Genomic DNA, 16,643 nt, shown 5'->3' with positions numbered 1-16,643 from the left:
AATACTCGTACTGTTACAAATACAGTGGTGGAAGAAGGCTTTCAGACACCCTGTGCATTGTGGAATATTACATTAAGAATCCTCCTACTTGGTCTTCATGTGCAGTTTCTTTTAGTACAGTCACAGCCAAAATACTAAACAAAGTACTAAACAAATCCTAAAATAGCAATTTAAAAACTTGAAATTGATTGGTTCCATAAAAAGTAGAAATTTTGAGTATTGGGTCATTTTGGTGCCAGTAATCCACTAATGTAGGTCATGCTTTTTATTAAGACACTGTTTTTGTTGCCATGCTTCATGTCTGTATAAAGCGAGCACATTTGTAAGTTCTTAGAGATAAAAATGACTGAAACAAAACTTAACGCGCCCAAGGGTTTCTCCAGCAAGAAATGACTGAATCTGATCTGCATGTGCAGGGAAAACTGCCGAATGACATCACAGGAGCTTCAGCAGCAGTGGGCAAACCAAACTGGTGTCCAGAGGTCCACCCCCACTGTACGCGACCAACACGACCAACTTTTAAACCATGGCCTCAGGTCCTATAATTCCATGCAGATTCATGCACTTTTTCAGTAGCTGTTGGATTTGGATCACTGCAGGTTAGCCCTGCATTGTTGGGCTCAAGCAGACAAGAACTGACATATTGAAACTGTCAAGTTATTTTTGTTAGTTTTTCTAATAGTATAATTTGTATTTGTTTGTGTCCATTTTTCCACAAATATTTCATGATAATATTTAAAATTGTCTAAATTTTTAAGGGGTCTCTGAAAACCGTGTTCACCACTGAATATGGAAAGCATCTATAATTAGACTGATACCTAAGCACCTAGGGTCTTGAGACCTAAGCGTCCTGTGGTTTGAACTTCAGTAGTGGCAAACATATGGAAAAAGTTGTCAGCAATCATCTTACTTCATTCACAGCATCTCAAATGGACTCATTACTGTTTGTCTACACAGAGGGACTGAGGACGCTATGCTAACTATGCTTAACATGGTGTCCAGCCACCTACAAAATACTTAATACATATGTTAAGATTTTATTTTATTTTTTATTTATTTTAGTTTTAATAGCTGTTGGATTTGGGGTGATGGGGGGGCCTGATTCACTGGATCAAGATATTTTAAATAATTGTCCCCAGAGAGTCTGAGTTGAGGATGTCCTCTCTGAGGAGGTCACTTCAACTACTGGAGTACCACAAGGTTGTCTCTTATCACCACTTTTTTTCTCAGTTTATATGAATGAGAAGGGAACGCTTAGAAGTAAATTTAGGCTGTTTTTATAAGCAGATATCACTAGTGAGCCTCTTTCATCACAGTAATCATGACTCTGTCATGTTGCTCATGTTTCCAGACTGGAGAACCGGAGCAGATGGTTGGATGTTTCTGTGCTTATTGAGTCTTTGATTTATTTACTGACGTGTCTTTCAGTGACTGATATTTCTGTTTGAGTGTGTGTATTTAGTGTATTTACCTACTTTTAAGTACCTATAATTGCTGGTGAGACCAAATAAAGTATTTCTGTTCTCTGAATGTTTGTACATCAGTTAGTGTGTGTTCATATGACGGATGCGTGTTGAATACATGTCTGCTCTGATCTTCGTCTCGTTCTTTCAGACATGATAGAGAGAGCCATCATCAACACATTTGTGGGCCATGATGTTGTGGAGCCCGGTAACTACGTTCAGATGTTTCCTTACCCGTGTTACACCAGAGACGAGTAAGAAGATCGGCTTCCTTTGTGTGTTTCTGAAGATTTCATGCCTTTTAATTTGCTGCCTGGTCTGTGCCCAACAGCCTGTGTTGTTTCCTTCCAGTTTCCTGTTTGTGATTGAGCACATGATGCCTCTCTGCATGGTGATATCCTGGGTTTATTCAGTCGCCATGATGATTCAGCACATCGTGGCTGAGAAGGAGCACCGCCTCAAGGAGGTCAGACGTGTTCGGCTCATCACTGATCTAAGTCAGGAGTTTTAATCTAATAGGATTACTTTTATTTTAAATCGTTAAACTCTGTTCAGACCCAAAACAGCTTTGAACTGATTTTCCAGAAGTTGTTTTTGTTTTTATATTTTTATGCCATTGCAGAGGGAAATTACAGCAATACTGCAAAAATGATTAAGAAATGAGGTAAAAACTAATCATTGGTATATTTTCTTACACTTATGTGTTACTGGCTGATTGAGTAGCGGTGCCCTGACTCTTCTCCTGAAAGCCCTTCTTAACACCAAGCCTTATGCTTATCCACACACAGAATAATCTCCAAAACTTTATTTGCATGCCTTTCCATAACAGTCTAATTTAACAATGTGTACAATAAAAACCTGGTGCAGCTTCAACTTTAGCCCAGGCTGAGACCCACTGCTCTGCAGCACCAGTTATGGATCCAACTGCTTTTTAAAAAGTCTTTTACACACGTTAAATTACAGCCACTGTAGAAAACGTCTTTATCAGTCAGCTTAGCTCTGAGAATTCCAGATGTGCTGTCGCTGGTTGGGTTTGCTGGACAGCTGCATCTTTTAACAGAGGTTCCCAAACTTTTTCTGCAGGATCTGAACAAATATTCATTCAATGTTTTTTTCTTTTACGTGTGTAGTTCAGGTTAAAGATCAATTAGAATTTTTTGAATGTTGAAATTTAAAAAGAGGCAGGTTAAACAAAGATATTGATCTAAAACAGTGGTTCTCAAACTTTTTCTATAGTGCTCCCTCTTTAGAGGAAAACCTGTTCCCCGGCTCCAGCTGCAAGGCTCTGACTCATAGACGAAGTCCTGCAACGGGCTGGTTACCTGGAAAAAAGTTGCTTGTGTGGCAGGTCACAGATGAGGATTCACTAAATAACTGTGTGGATATTTAAGTGTATCATGCGCTGGGGTAACCTTTCTTTGGTCCTTTTTCTGAGCTGGATTTGTGATCCAGGAATGGAGAACATGGCTTAAACCACAGACTGTTAATGTTTTAATTCTGTGTGGTATGGACGGAAATAATTGGACATAAAAATAATTATCTGCTCACAGCTGGAGGTTTATTACATTCAGATTTCCAAATATGTGGTTGAGATGGGCCAGTTTAACATCATTCATAATCTCCTCTAGTCCAGGGCTAATATGACTTTGTATTTAGCTGCAGGCTAATCAGACAAGCTAACCATGCAGCTCTATTTCAGGAAACCTTCCCTTTGTTTTAGAGGAGTTCTGTGGGGGTTCTGTGGTGTCCCAGTACATGTAAACACTTCTCCACTCTCAGGTGATGAAGATGATGGGTTTGAACAATGCAGTGCACTGGGTGGCGTGGTTCATCACCGGTTTTGTCCAGCTGTCCATCTCTGTCACTGCTCTCACAGCCATTTTGAAATACGGTCGGGTGTTGCTGCACAGCGACCCTGTGATCATCTGGCTCTTCTTAACCATCTATGCTGTGGCTACCATCATGTTCTGGTGGGTGCTCCCCATTCTGACAAAAACGCCACGCTTCCCTCACTTTTCCACATGTTAGCAGCTAACAGTAAAATCCTCCTGCACACATAATCGCTCACCAAACAAGGAGCTCACAGTAAGTTTTTAGGTCACCAGCTTGTATTTGTTACACATTCTTTCAGGGAATTTCAGACACAGTTTTCTCACGGTTGATATAAAAGTGTAAGTGCATGAAGTCCTTGTAATGCTTCCATCTCTGTTTTCCAGTTTCTTGGTGTCAGTGATCTATTCCAAAGCTAAACTGGCCTCAGCCTGTGGAGGAATCATCTACTTTCTCAGCTATGTGCCCTACATGTATGTAGCCATTAGAGAGGAGGTGGCCCATGATAAGATCACTGCCTTTGAGAAGTGCATCGCTGTAAGTTCTTTTCTGTTTCATTCTATCTGTGTTTGCGGTTATTTAGTAAATTCTGCCTTACTACATTTTTGTTCAGATAATTCAGGTGATAAAACATTCTTGTTTGTCCCCTTCGTCCAGTCTCTCATGTCCACAACAGCCTTCGGCCTTGGTTCCAAGTACTTTGCGCTGTATGAGGTAGCAGGTGTGGGCATCCAGTGGCGGACCATCAGCCAGTCACCCGTAGAAGGTGATGACTTTAACCTGGGGCTCTCCATGATGATGCTCATCGTCGATGCTGGAGTGTACGGCGTGCTCACCTGGTATATTGAGGCTGTTCATCCAGGTGAGAAGTCGCAGCTTGTTCAGTCCAAACATCTTGTTCCTAGTTTCTTAGATTCATTATCATTCTGATTAAACAGAGGAGTGTTTTTTTTAGGGATGTATGGACTACCGCGCCCGTGGTACTTCCCTCTGCAGAGGTCCTACTGGTCAGGCAGTGGGCGGGTGGAGACTTGGGACTGGCCGTGGTGTGGAGGAGGGGCTTCCAGGCTTAGTGTGATGGAAGAAGATCAGGCATGTGCCATGGACCAGCGGAGATCCGGTACAGAAACGTGCTCATTATCTGCTTCTTTACAAGATGTTCGTGATCTAACGATACAAGATTCAAGACGTTAAAAATGTTGGACCAGGTTAAAGACAGGAATAAGCTGCTAGCTTACAACTAGACAGCGTAGCTTTGAAAAAGGCTGTTAACACTGTAAAAGGTTGGTCATTGATGATAATAAATAGATCCAGACCATTAAAATCAACAGAAAAATCCTGAAGATTATCATCACAACACTTTCTACTTCTTCAAGAGGAACTATTTCCAGTTACTACAATTCAGGTATGACATAATGCCTAATTTTAAAACAGATTTACCATATGTTAACATGAAACAGCATATGTCCAGCTGCCTATTTTAAAGATGGAGGCAGAAATTTTACAATCTGGGCAAATGAACAAGAGCTGTCTCCATGGAGACGCAATGAAAGAAGAAGAGGATATGCAGAGTGTCTGAGTAATTCAGTGGACTCATATTCATGTATTTTCGTATCTGATCCACACCAATGAACTTTCCTTCCATAGAAAATAGATTTTCATCCATCTCCTGTCCGTTCTGGATGGTTTGGAAGTGTGGTTGCTGGTAGTTTGATTTTGTGAATCTGTAGGGCAGATTGTACAGAAAAAACCCTTTTACTAGGAAGGACAACCTCCATCAGAACATCTAAATGATAACACTCATCATCGACACTGGAGTGTACCGCATGCAATCAGGAAAACCTCCATCAGACCCACAACCAGGAGATGCGGCCATCTGCCTGGACTGTTTGGGGGTGGAGAGGACAGGAAAGACGGGTCAACCAGCAGCAGAACTGTAAGCAGGGATACCTGCTGAGAGCGAAGAGAAACAACAACGTCAGATATTTCTACATGGAGAGTAAAGAGAGGAGCCCATTGCATCATGGGACATCTCCCAGCAGCCTCAGCTTATAGCAGCAGGACTAAAGGGTGGATCAGGGTCACCAACCCAGACCTTCTATAAGATTTATCAGGAAGGAAAGCCTAATTGGGAGCCGGTTCCACAGAGAGGGGTCCAATTACTGAAGGTTCTGCCTCCCGTTCTACCTTTAGAACCTGTAGGAACCACCAGTACACCTGCAGTCTGAGAGTGAAGCGCTGATGGGAAAATCTGTGACTCTTCAATAATCAGGAATTACAGTCCGCCAACCTGGAAGTTACAAATCCATAGACTCGTTTTTCTGCATCACTCTGAGACAGGATGGTCCTCATTTTGGGAATATTACGTAGATGGAAGAAGGCGGTCTTGAAAACCTGTTTTACATGTAAATCAAAGGACAGATTCTAGTCTAGAATAACTCCAATGTTGCTCTCTGTAGTACTGGAAACCAAGCTAATACCATCCAAAGTAATTTCACAGCTTCACAGTATAGAAAATGTACCTTCACTGTGAAATAAGTCTGTGCGATAAACGTATTGCAACACCTGCCTAAACTGTGATGAGCAACGTTGGCTAAAACATTGATTCTAACATTGGGGTGAAAACTATTAAGTTCAACACACGTTCGTGCAGGAGTTAAGCAGCTAGAGCTCCCTATGAGAAAACATCAAAGCGGCATCAAATTTTATGCATTGCAGATCATATCGTCATTACAACCTTCAACTGCGTTATCGCATGTTTTCCAAAGACAACAACCTCAGGCTGTCTGAAGTTAAAAAAAGAAAATTCAGTCATCCAGGTCTTTGTGTCTTTAAGACCTCTTTGTAATCTGACCAGCTTCATCAGGCTTCATGGAGAGGTGTATTCATACCGGTCTGTGTAATGATATTACCTAAAGGAAGCATGTACAACATGAAAAGTGTTAGTCCAGTGACAGAACCCTGAAAAACTGGCCCCTGGCTGTGTAACCACTTCCTTTTAATGGTTTTATCCTTTTATCTTTTTTATAGAGAAACTGCAAACACAGTTGCCCATCAGGAATGAATAAAGTTGTTTAAACTGAATTGTACCCTCAGAGAAACTGGTGTTGTTCCTGTGCTGTACCTCTGGTCACTGTCTTGTAGCCTAATTTAAACAGTAATGGTGTTTATAAGGTACAAACCACAAGGGTTTTAAATAAGAGTCCACTGTTAACAGCACAACAACTTTACCTTCACCGCAGCATTAATCCTTTGTTGCCCTAGCTGTGGTTTAGAAATGATAATACTCATTCTGGAAGAAAAAAAACAAGAGAGGCAGTGGACGGTGGTCTGTGTGGCCATTAGATGGCTTCTTCTTTGTTCCTTTCACTGGTCGCTGTTCAGCACTGCCCCCATGGTTTCTGGTTGGTACTGCTCTGTTTGCTAAGTTGGCTATGCATCCATAAGTTCTACGAAAACAGACCAAACTGCATGTAAAGTATGCAGAAGATGGAAGAAAGGCTTTGTATCCGTCTGTAGTGTAGTGCATAAATCAGGTTAAATTAGATCCTTTCTCTGAGTGTGGTTGCTGTGTATTTTATATTGTCTCTTTGTGTAAATTCCAATTAAAAAGTAGTGAAGGTCACGGTGTCACACAATAATGGTAAAAAATCTTAAATTATTTTTCAACAAAATGAACCAACACCAGTTATTAGTCTGTAATCATTAATGCAGCATCATATAATGTGCTCCAGCGGCTCCTGGACATCTAGCACATAACCAGCCCTCCTTATCAATGATTTTAGATTTATTCACTTCTCTAATTTCAAAAAAGAGAAATATTAACATGTAGAAAAATGTTTAGGAGTGATGGGAAAATATTTTAGTTTCTTAGGTTTATTTTCATGTTTTACCATATTTATGTACTCTACTGGTTTCTCTCTGTCTTCGTAACTCCAGAGGAACTGCGAGGCATCGAGGAGGAACCGAGCCACTTGCCTCTGGTGGTTTGTATCGACAAGCTAACAAAAGTGTACAAGAATGGCAGCAAACTGGCTCTCAATAAGCTGAGCCTAAACCTCCACGAAAACCAGGTGGTTTCCTTCCTGGGACACAACGGTGCTGGGAAGACCACAACCATGTAAGGAGAACATGAAAGATGCTGAAAGTCAACACAGTAAATAGTTTCCTTCCAAACCCCAACATTTCTGTTCATGTCATAAAGATGTGATAACTGTTGAGTTTTACTGTGAATATTAATCTGACAGTCACATGAGTCAGTCCTTTCCTGTCTGAGACGGTGGAAACAGCTTCCAGGGTAACGGTAACTGGGCTACTTTATTTAAAGAATAATGCATTAGAGTATTAGTTACTGACAACAGCATTACAGTAGCGTGTTACTAGGAACACGTTACTACCCAACACTGGTCATCAACATCACCACCATCACTGCACAGGGCATTACACCATCACCACCATGATCATTACATCATCACAGAAAACACCATCATCAAGGCAGGGCAAATTTATTTGTATAGCACATTTCACTTACCTGTGATCCAGATACAGACCTTCCAGGATGACCAAATCCAGAAATAGTGCTCTAAATTTGACTAAATATAACAATAAAAGATATATGAAGAATAACATGTAGACTAATATGGGGTCACTGTAGGATTCTATTTGAAAAGAGAAACAACTAAAACTCTTAAAAATATACAGGTTTTTGTTTTCTTTCAGTCATCAGACCCATTAAAAATTAAGCTATTTTTCACCAAAATATTTATAATATATATTTTTTGTAGATGCAACAAGTGATAAATGTCCAATAGATAAAAGTTAATTTAAAACCCTTCATTCCTGACGACAGCAGCCTTGTGAAGCTGCTTTTAGGAGACGGATCTCAAGTCTGGCTTTGGTTTGCTGTTTAGCAGAGTGATTTGTTCCAGTGAGGATCCACCTTCTTCCACTATCTGATTAGTCCTTGTCATGGCTGGACAAACCAATTGCAAATTAAAACAGAATTTGTATATAAAATTACATGATACAATATGTGATTGGGTGAGGATCGGGACCTACGGCGAGGCCTCTTTCTATTGTTACGACCCTTGACTGTTGAACTGCCTGCCAGAGAACCTCAGGGCTGCAGAGACCATAGATGTTTTTTAAGAGGCTTAAGAACTACCTTTTTAGCTTGGCTTTTAAGTAAATTTTATTTCATGTTATTTTATTTTCATTTTACTCAGCTGTATGTATGTATTTATTTTATTTCATTTTTTATTCTTAGCTGTTCTTATTGTTTCTTAAGGTTATTTAATCTTTGTTTCGTCTCCAGTGTTTTGCTCGTGGGGATCCTCTGTGCTGGGGGTTTTACCTGCTCAGTCTGGGGGTTGTTGCTGTGGTGATCGCCCTTGTCTGGGTGGCTGGGGCCCGGCACTGCAGCCTTATGGCTGTGGTGATGTCCCGATCAGGGTGGTTGCCATGATGGTGGCTGCTGTAGGACATGGGTAGACTGTCTTCTGGTGTGGATGGATCCCCATGATATTGTTTCCTCACAACAGCATCAACCAGATGTTTATCACTTTTAGTGTTTTATACTACTTTTAGTTCAGAGACAGAAACCAGGGAGTCATGTTTGTGTGTGTAACTGTGTGAAAGACTTTGAGTGTTTTTTTTCTATTTATTGTTATGTAGTCTCTTTTGATAAAGAGGCTAAAGGCTCGTTTTGTTTTTAATATGCATGAATTCGTTTTTCCATGTAAAGCACTTTGTGTTGCACCTGCATGAAAAGTGCTTTATAAATAAAGTTTGATTTGATTTCATTATTAGACCAGTTTTAAGTTAGTTTTATTATACTTTGCTTGTGAAATTAAGACTGGATCCACCTTTCTTCTGCGATCAGAATAATCCAGCTCTTTTGGAGCAAATGTATCCAAAACCTACCTAAAATTTTTTACACAAACTGAAGGTTTGATCCAGACAAAATCCAAGACTGGATTACGTAATCCAATCACAGAATAATTTCTTTTCTTTTGAACAACCTGTTTTCAAGGCTTGATCCAGTTAGCATAACTTTTATCCCGTTTAAATCTTTTGAACAACCGGACCCAGATCCAGAATATTAACATGATCCCGGTCAAACAATGTCTGATTATAACATCTACCATAATGTTGTCTACTTTCTTTTCTGCTGTAAAGGTAAATTTATCCCTATCTCCCAGTAGTAAAGAATCCTTAAAAAATCCTGTATCCAGACAGTGATCTGGATCACTGTTCCTTATTTATTTCTGAAAATTTAATCAAAATCCGTCCATAACTTTGTAAGTTATGTTTAAAGGTTGTGTTAAGTTTGACGTTTTCTATTTCAAATACAAGCCCAAAGTAATCCCACATGCTAATCAAGTTTATTTATAGTTAATGTATTTATTTTACGTTGTTTTATTATGTTTTTCAATTGATTTTATGACTTTTTAAATGTTTTATGTATTACTGTTCAGCACGTTGGTCAGTACATACTGTTTTTAAAGTGCTGTATCAATAACGTTGGCCTGGCTCATGCTGCGTTGGCTTAGTATCAAAATGACCCCGTCTAGTGGTTCTACGGGGTGTTGGAATGTTGGCGGTTCTGGTGTTGAAAAAACTTCCTGAATCCAGGCTGTGATCCGGATCACCACCAAAATCTAATCAGCTGTTCCTTATTTCATTTTGGAGATTTCCTGAAAATCTAATCGAAATCTGTTAATAACTTGAGTTATTTTGCTAAAAAACAAACAGATAAACGTACGCCTCTGAAAACATATCGCCATCATCCCCATAACTACCACCAGTACCATCATTATCAACACCACCATGACTTCCTAAGGACTGTTGTCTCCATATCTGGTTAGCTGAGGACGTTTCTGAATGACCATGAACAGAACAAGCAGGTGAGGTAGAACATGTGGGATTTATCATCAGCTGATTACTATCCGTCTATTACTGACCTCCAGATGTTTGAATACAGATTCTTTTGTACTTTTAACATTTTAGATTTCATACATAGGGTGAGGTTTACGACAGTTTCTATGAACGGCTGATAAATGAGGGAACTGGTTAATGGTAATTCAGAGTGCCGGTTTCTTGGGTGGTGTTTTTATACAGTAAACTCATATTTTCTTTAAATGGGTGCTGTTGGTGATTTGGTGATACAAATCTTGCTCGAAAGGTCTAATTGTTTCTCCAATGTAAGTTTTATTAACCACCTACACTTGTTTCTTTCATAGGTCCATCCTGACAGGCTTGTTTCCACCTACGTCAGGCTCCGCCATCATTTATGGCCATGACATACGCACTGAGATGGAGCGGATTCGTCAGAACATGGGAATGTGTCCTCAGCATAACGTCCTGTTTGACAAGCTGAGTGTAGAGGAACACCTCTGGTTCTACTCCAGACTCAAAGGCATGGCTGAAGAAGACATACGCAAGGAGATGGGCAAGTGAGTTGTGCTCTGCTGCATTTAAAGTTTAGTTTATCCGTGAATGAACATTCCTGAAGCAGAGATGAGATGGAGGAATGAGCACTTCTCTTTGTGTGCAGAATGATTGTTGACCTGGAGTTATCCAACAAGCGTCATAGCCTGGTACAGACGTTGTCGGGGGGGATGAAGAGGAAACTGTCTGTGGCCATCGCCTTTGTTGGCGGTTCCAGAGCCGTGATTCTGGACGAGCCCACAGCAGGGGTAGACCCCTACGCCCGCAGGGCCATTTGGGACCTCATCCTCAAGTACAAACAGGGTGAGTAATCCTAGAGAACCAAGAGGACATCCTCGTACTTAAATCCATCTCCGGAGCAGTTTTCGATGCGCCTTATGGTATGATGGAGACTGTGACGGATTGGCCTTTGTGAGCGTCCGGAAACAGTGAAACGATGACATCGGAATACAAAATCCTTTCATGTATTAAATATAAATTTGGACCAGGAACTCAGACCATCTGATTCTGGAGCAGTTCAGCCTCCACCAGCAGCAACCACCACATGAGCAAACAAGCACAATTTATCTCCCCTGCTGCTGATTGGGCTAAACCACTTCCTGGAGGTGTTTCCCAGGTTATAAAACCTGAAATTACACTATACAAAATCTTAAAAATAGCCATAACCTACTTACTCACATTATTATATAAATACACAGTAAAGTAAACCCAAAGCCAAAGTAGGAATAATCTCCTCCTACCCCCGATCTCATGGCCTCTCCAGGAACCTTAAAAGAGTGCTCAGGCGCCTGGGGAAGCATTTGCCCGAACACCCTGGAGAGGACATGAGTCAGTAGAGCCAACACACCATTTCACTACTAATTACCTTATACACTTTACACACACACACACACAATATTTCCTGTCTTTCACCATCAAAAGATTACTTTTTTACAGGTATCTGGAAGACAGAATCATATGTGTCATTATTTCATTGTTCAATCAATCCAATAAATAATGACACCTTTTGCTGTACAATTATTCATTTTACAAAATCCACGTAACAAACTTCGTTACAGAGAGCTTCACAGCAACGACCTGGTGCTGTTCCCGCTTTGTAGTTTAACATTATACCTTTACTCAAAGCTTCCTTTTCTTATTTATCTGCATTATATTGTTTGCCTTTTTTAACCACCGGAGCCTCATTACAGATTCTTTGGATCATAATTGTATTATTGAATGTCATCAAATTGCTTAACCCTTAAAAATCTGCTGGATCTCAGGCACCCCAGAAGGCTATCACTTATATTCTCGACTGTTTCTCAGGAGTGGTGGTGTGTAACCCTGTGGGGTAGAACAAGCTGTCTTAACCATCCTGTGTTTGTGTGTATCGGTCTCAGGCCGGACGATCCTGCTGTCCACACACCACATGGATGAAGCAGACCTTCTGGGAGATCGCATCGCCATCATCTCGCACGGGAAGCTGAAGTGCTGCGGCTCGCCGCTCTTTTTAAAGAGCACCTATGGAGACGGATACAAACTGACGCTGGTGAAAAAACAGCTGGAAGGCCAAGGTGATGTGGCTTCATTTATACTCCACGTTGTCCATGTCTTAAGCTGAGTCCTTCAGTTTTCATTGATGTTACTGATTTTGAATCAAGAATCCAACATAAAAGACGAACAAACTTTGTTTTACCTCAAAGTTTTTTCTATAATTTACTGGTCAAACACCAGATGAGCTGACATATGTCAGCTTAATGAAATGGTTTCTTTCCTCCTCCAGGCCAGGGCAGCCAGCTGCAGTCTCCTTCGTCCGTTTCTCCGTCCTCATCTTTATCGCCTTGCTCAGAAGCTCGCGTCACCCAGTTTATTCAGCAGTTTGTGGCGTCCTGTCTGCTGGTGTCAGACTCCAACACCGAGCTGTCTTACATCCTGCCCTCTGAGGCCGTCAAGAAGGGCTGCTTTGAGAGGTTGTTCCAGGTACTCGGATCCACACAGAGACTCCGTCGTGTGTCTCTGCTGCCAGTCTGAAGTTTGGTGGAAATATCTCTAAATCGGATTCTACACAGTCAATTGTAAAATGAAGGGAAGGTGCTGCCACAACAGGATTTACACTAAACTTAAAACTAACTAAACTCTGGAATAAACCCGGTGGACTGACTGGCTAATGGCTAATATGATATTTTTGGCTTTATCACGGTACATGATATATACCGTGATATACCTTTTTAAAAAACACTGTTAATGTTGAATTCAACATCATCATACATAAAAAACACTAGTAGGATTTAAGGAAACTCTCTTAAAAAGAAACAATCACAATAAAGTTAAATTTAGCAAACATTTTATTTTGAACCAGGGAGCTTCACTAAGCTAACAAAACCAGTGTTTCCCCCACCGTTGTATTAGGGAGGCTACTGGAAACACACACCAAAACCCTAAATTTTCTACAGCTCAAGAGCACATCTGAAGTAATTTAAGGTTCCCTTTCCTTTAGAAGAGGTTTATATTTGTCCTTTTTTTAAACATGTTTAAACATGTTATTACATCATGTCATGCCTCTCAAGCTTCGAACACGCAGATACACTCCCACCAGCAGAACCCAGCGCTGCACTTCAGTTATCACCTAGTCAGAAATGATCTCATGTCATTGATTCTCCTTTGGTGTTGATGCTTTCAGGCTTTGGAGCAAAGCTTAGACAGCCTGGCTCTAACCAGCTTCGGAGTGATGGATACCACCTTGGAGGAGGTCTTCCTCAAAGTGTCTGAGGAGGACCAGTCTCTAGAGAACAGTGATGCTGGTGAGATTATTCTCCTCCATTGTTCGTCTCCAGTGTCTCCTCCAAGATTTTACTGTGTGCACTGTCCAGGCTGTGATGATAATCCTCTCTCGGTCTCTGGGCAGACATGAAGGGTTCCCCGGGTGGAAGCTCAGTGGGGAAATCATCAGTGGGTTCAGGAGCCCAGGTGGGACCTCAAGCTGAGTCTGGGTCCACGGTGCAGAAGCCGGAGGTGGAACTGAGCAACCTGGTTCTTTGCTCCAAGCTGAGCCAGAGCCAATCCTCTCTGAAATCCTCCTCATCTGTGGGCTCAGTCAGGGGAGATGAAGGAGGTCTTTACGCAGACTTCTACGGAGACTACTGTCCTCTGTTTGATAACGACCAGGAGTCTGACTCGGCCAGCTTGAGAGGTGAGAGCACAGCCTGACTCAGGTTTTTCTAAGGATGCATCAGAAGAAGGATCTTTTAGGTTAAACCAGTACAACTAAATAGTTGGTAATGTGGTTCTATTTGAATTGGCAGGCATTCAGAAGGTCTCCCATTTCACCTTTATGTCTCTTTAACCCCCAGGGAATGCAGAGAACCCCCCACCCCCAGAGGCAGAAGCACTGGAGGGGCAGGGCAGCTTCAAGTTGGACGGTTGGTGGCTGAAATTAAGTCAGTTTCATGGACTCATTGTGAAGAGGTTCCACTGTGCTAAGAGGAACACCAAAGGTCTTTTCTCCCAGATCCTCCTGCCTGCCTTCTTCGTCTGCGTTGCCATGACCGTCGCCTTATCAGTTCCCGAGATCGGTGAGCTGGTTTGTGTTGAGTCTTTTTTCTTATTCAGCAGAGGTATATGTTGATGTTAGTGCTGGGTAACGACTTAAATCTTCAGTTGCGATTAATCGCATGAAATGTTGCGATTAATCGCATTGTTTAGCACAAAAGGCAGTAAAGTTTGTTTTTACAAACACTAAATCAGGGGTCTGCAACCTGCAGCTCCGGAGCTGCAAGTGACCCTCTGGACCTTCCACAATAGCTCTAAATACATGCCTAAAAATGCTCCAGAACTAACTATTTATATATAAATATATATATATATAAATAAATAATAACAAATGCAGGTTTTTAACTTTTTTCTTTTTTTTTGTGGAATATTTGCATTTAATTTCCACAACATAATGACACAAAAAGTACTAGTAATATATATATATAATTTATTTATTTATTTCCGTCCTGATCCTGGGAAGCATCAGATCATGATTACAAGCTGAATCATTATTCATGTTTCAGTGAAACATGCTAAACATGGTGTGTATGATGGAATCTGTGCACAGGACAGAGAAAAGGATGGCAGAGTGTCATCAAACACCTTATGTCACCATAGTCATACATTAAGTATTACTCTTGTTTTCTTGTTGTTTATGAATGAGACTAACTGGTGCATGATGATTCTTTTGGTCTTGTTTTACAGGAGATTTACCACCACTAATCTTGTCTCCATCTCAGTATCATAACTACACCCAACCGAGAGGCAACTTCATCCCTTACGCCAATGAAGACAGACCCCAGTACAGGTAGCATTACTTTTCATTTTATTTTTTTCCCAGTAAGTGTTATATGTCCTGTTTTTATCTATTTTCCAGCCGCACACCCAGGTTCTCTGGCTCTGTCCCCTCCGGTCAGATTTTTATAATTCCAAAAAAATAAGATAAAACAATATATTTAAAGAAATAAAAAATTTGATTATCAAGAGGAGCCTTATACCCATAAAGCTCCTCTTGGCAAAGCAAATTTGTTCAGCACAACAGCAGCCAGACCATCATTCTGCTGCCACCATGCTGGACAGGACAAGTTAAAAAAAAAGTCAGCATTGACACCAGAAGCATGTTTATTATAAAAAAAAACGTGCACCGTCTCACTGAGTCCTTCTCCTTCCAGAAGTAAACTGTCCCCAGACGCCAGTCCACAGAAGATTATCACCACACTCCGTCTGCCCTCGGGTGTGGGGGCCACATGTGTCCTCAAAACCCCCTACAACAGCACCCTGGACCAACTGGCACAAACCCTCAACCCCTATGCAAACAACTCTAAGACCCTGGCTGCTCAGTACTTTGACTCCATGTGTCTGGACTCCTTTACCCAAGGGGTCCCATTGTCCAACTTTGTTCCCCCTCCACCTTCACCAGCTCCTTCAGATGATCCAGACCCCCATTTTGAGGATGGACTGTGGAACTTCACAGTTGCCCCCCCAACCTCAGCTCATGGTGAGTACATCCCTCACAGATACCTTTGTTATCTTAAAGATGGAAAGTTCAGCTTGACATGCTGTGACGTGTTCTGACATCTATCAACAGGTCATGACACGTATGTCATGGTCCAACATATAACGACATGCTAAGACACTCTGTGACATGTATGTTGTCTATTGAATCATGTTATGACATGTTATTACATTTGGTTTGATGCGGTGCGGTGTGTATGACATATGCTGACATGTTATTTTGTGTTTTGACTTCACATGTTCTGATTTTTTCTGCCGGTTTAACAGTATAACAGGTTGTTACATGTTATATGTTCTGACATGTTTTTGGAGTTCCAACATAAATACATTCAAAATACGGACCAGACAGTTTATTTCTCCAGCACATTTATCTCCACAGCCACACAAAGTTCTGCACAGCACAACAATAAAACACGTCAAATAAATACAATAAAAACCATATTAATCTAAAAGTGGTAAGAGTACCTATTACCATGAAGGACCAACTCGACTAGGTTTTAAAAGCCAAAGAGAAAAAGATGGAGATGGAGCACAGAGAGGGCTCTTTCACCTCTGGAGATACATCTGGTTTGAGGTTTGAGGAACCTCCAGAAGCGACTGTGAGGACGTCAGAGCTCTGACAGCCCACAGACAAGAAAGCAAGAAGAAGCAGAAGAAGAAAAAGTTCGGCTGAATGTGACTTGAGAGAAGAATCCAAAAAGAACCTATCAGCACTTTAGAAAGGAAGTGTGAAAATGTAAGAAGCAACAACAACAATCAATAAAAACGCTGTCGTTTGCAGACGAAGCAGAAAGGAGCTTTCGTTTACCAGAGGCACCGCAGGCCGCAAGCTAGGTGTTTACACTTTATAATGTGATTAAATGGATTATCCACAGG

General features: G+C 41.1%; 1 protein-coding gene across 5 annotated transcripts in view; it reads left to right on the top strand.

Moving 5' to 3' along the window:
* Nucleotides 1–16,643, top strand: part of abca2 (ATP-binding cassette, sub-family A (ABC1), member 2) — an 87,779-nt gene that overhangs the window by 51,440 nt on the left and 19,696 nt on the right. For all 5 annotated transcript variants that reach the window (XM_041999437.1, XM_041999436.1, XM_041999435.1 and 2 more), the window contains 16 exons: nucleotides 1,615–1,717; nucleotides 1,815–1,929; nucleotides 3,243–3,433; nucleotides 3,680–3,830; nucleotides 3,951–4,155; nucleotides 4,249–4,413; nucleotides 7,233–7,413; nucleotides 10,535–10,747; nucleotides 10,849–11,045; nucleotides 12,122–12,295; nucleotides 12,505–12,701; nucleotides 13,402–13,522; nucleotides 13,627–13,911; nucleotides 14,072–14,293; nucleotides 14,958–15,060; nucleotides 15,425–15,750. In XM_041999437.1, coding sequence (XP_041855371.1) covers nucleotides 1,615–1,717; nucleotides 1,815–1,929; nucleotides 3,243–3,433; nucleotides 3,680–3,830; nucleotides 3,951–4,155; nucleotides 4,249–4,413; nucleotides 7,233–7,413; nucleotides 10,535–10,747; nucleotides 10,849–11,045; nucleotides 12,122–12,295; nucleotides 12,505–12,701; nucleotides 13,402–13,522; nucleotides 13,627–13,911; nucleotides 14,072–14,293; nucleotides 14,958–15,060; nucleotides 15,425–15,750 — 2,949 coding nt within the window. The remainder of the gene's footprint in view (nucleotides 1–1,614; nucleotides 1,718–1,814; nucleotides 1,930–3,242; nucleotides 3,434–3,679; nucleotides 3,831–3,950; nucleotides 4,156–4,248; nucleotides 4,414–7,232; nucleotides 7,414–10,534; nucleotides 10,748–10,848; nucleotides 11,046–12,121; nucleotides 12,296–12,504; nucleotides 12,702–13,401; nucleotides 13,523–13,626; nucleotides 13,912–14,071; nucleotides 14,294–14,957; nucleotides 15,061–15,424; nucleotides 15,751–16,643) is intronic.

Source organism: Melanotaenia boesemani, chromosome 11 (assembly GCF_017639745.1).
Source record: "Melanotaenia boesemani isolate fMelBoe1 chromosome 11, fMelBoe1.pri, whole genome shotgun sequence".
NCBI classification, from domain to species: Eukaryota; Metazoa; Chordata; class Actinopteri; order Atheriniformes; family Melanotaeniidae; genus Melanotaenia; species Melanotaenia boesemani.
Note: the sequence above shows the minus strand (reverse complement) of the source record. Positions and strands in the feature narration are given on the sequence as shown.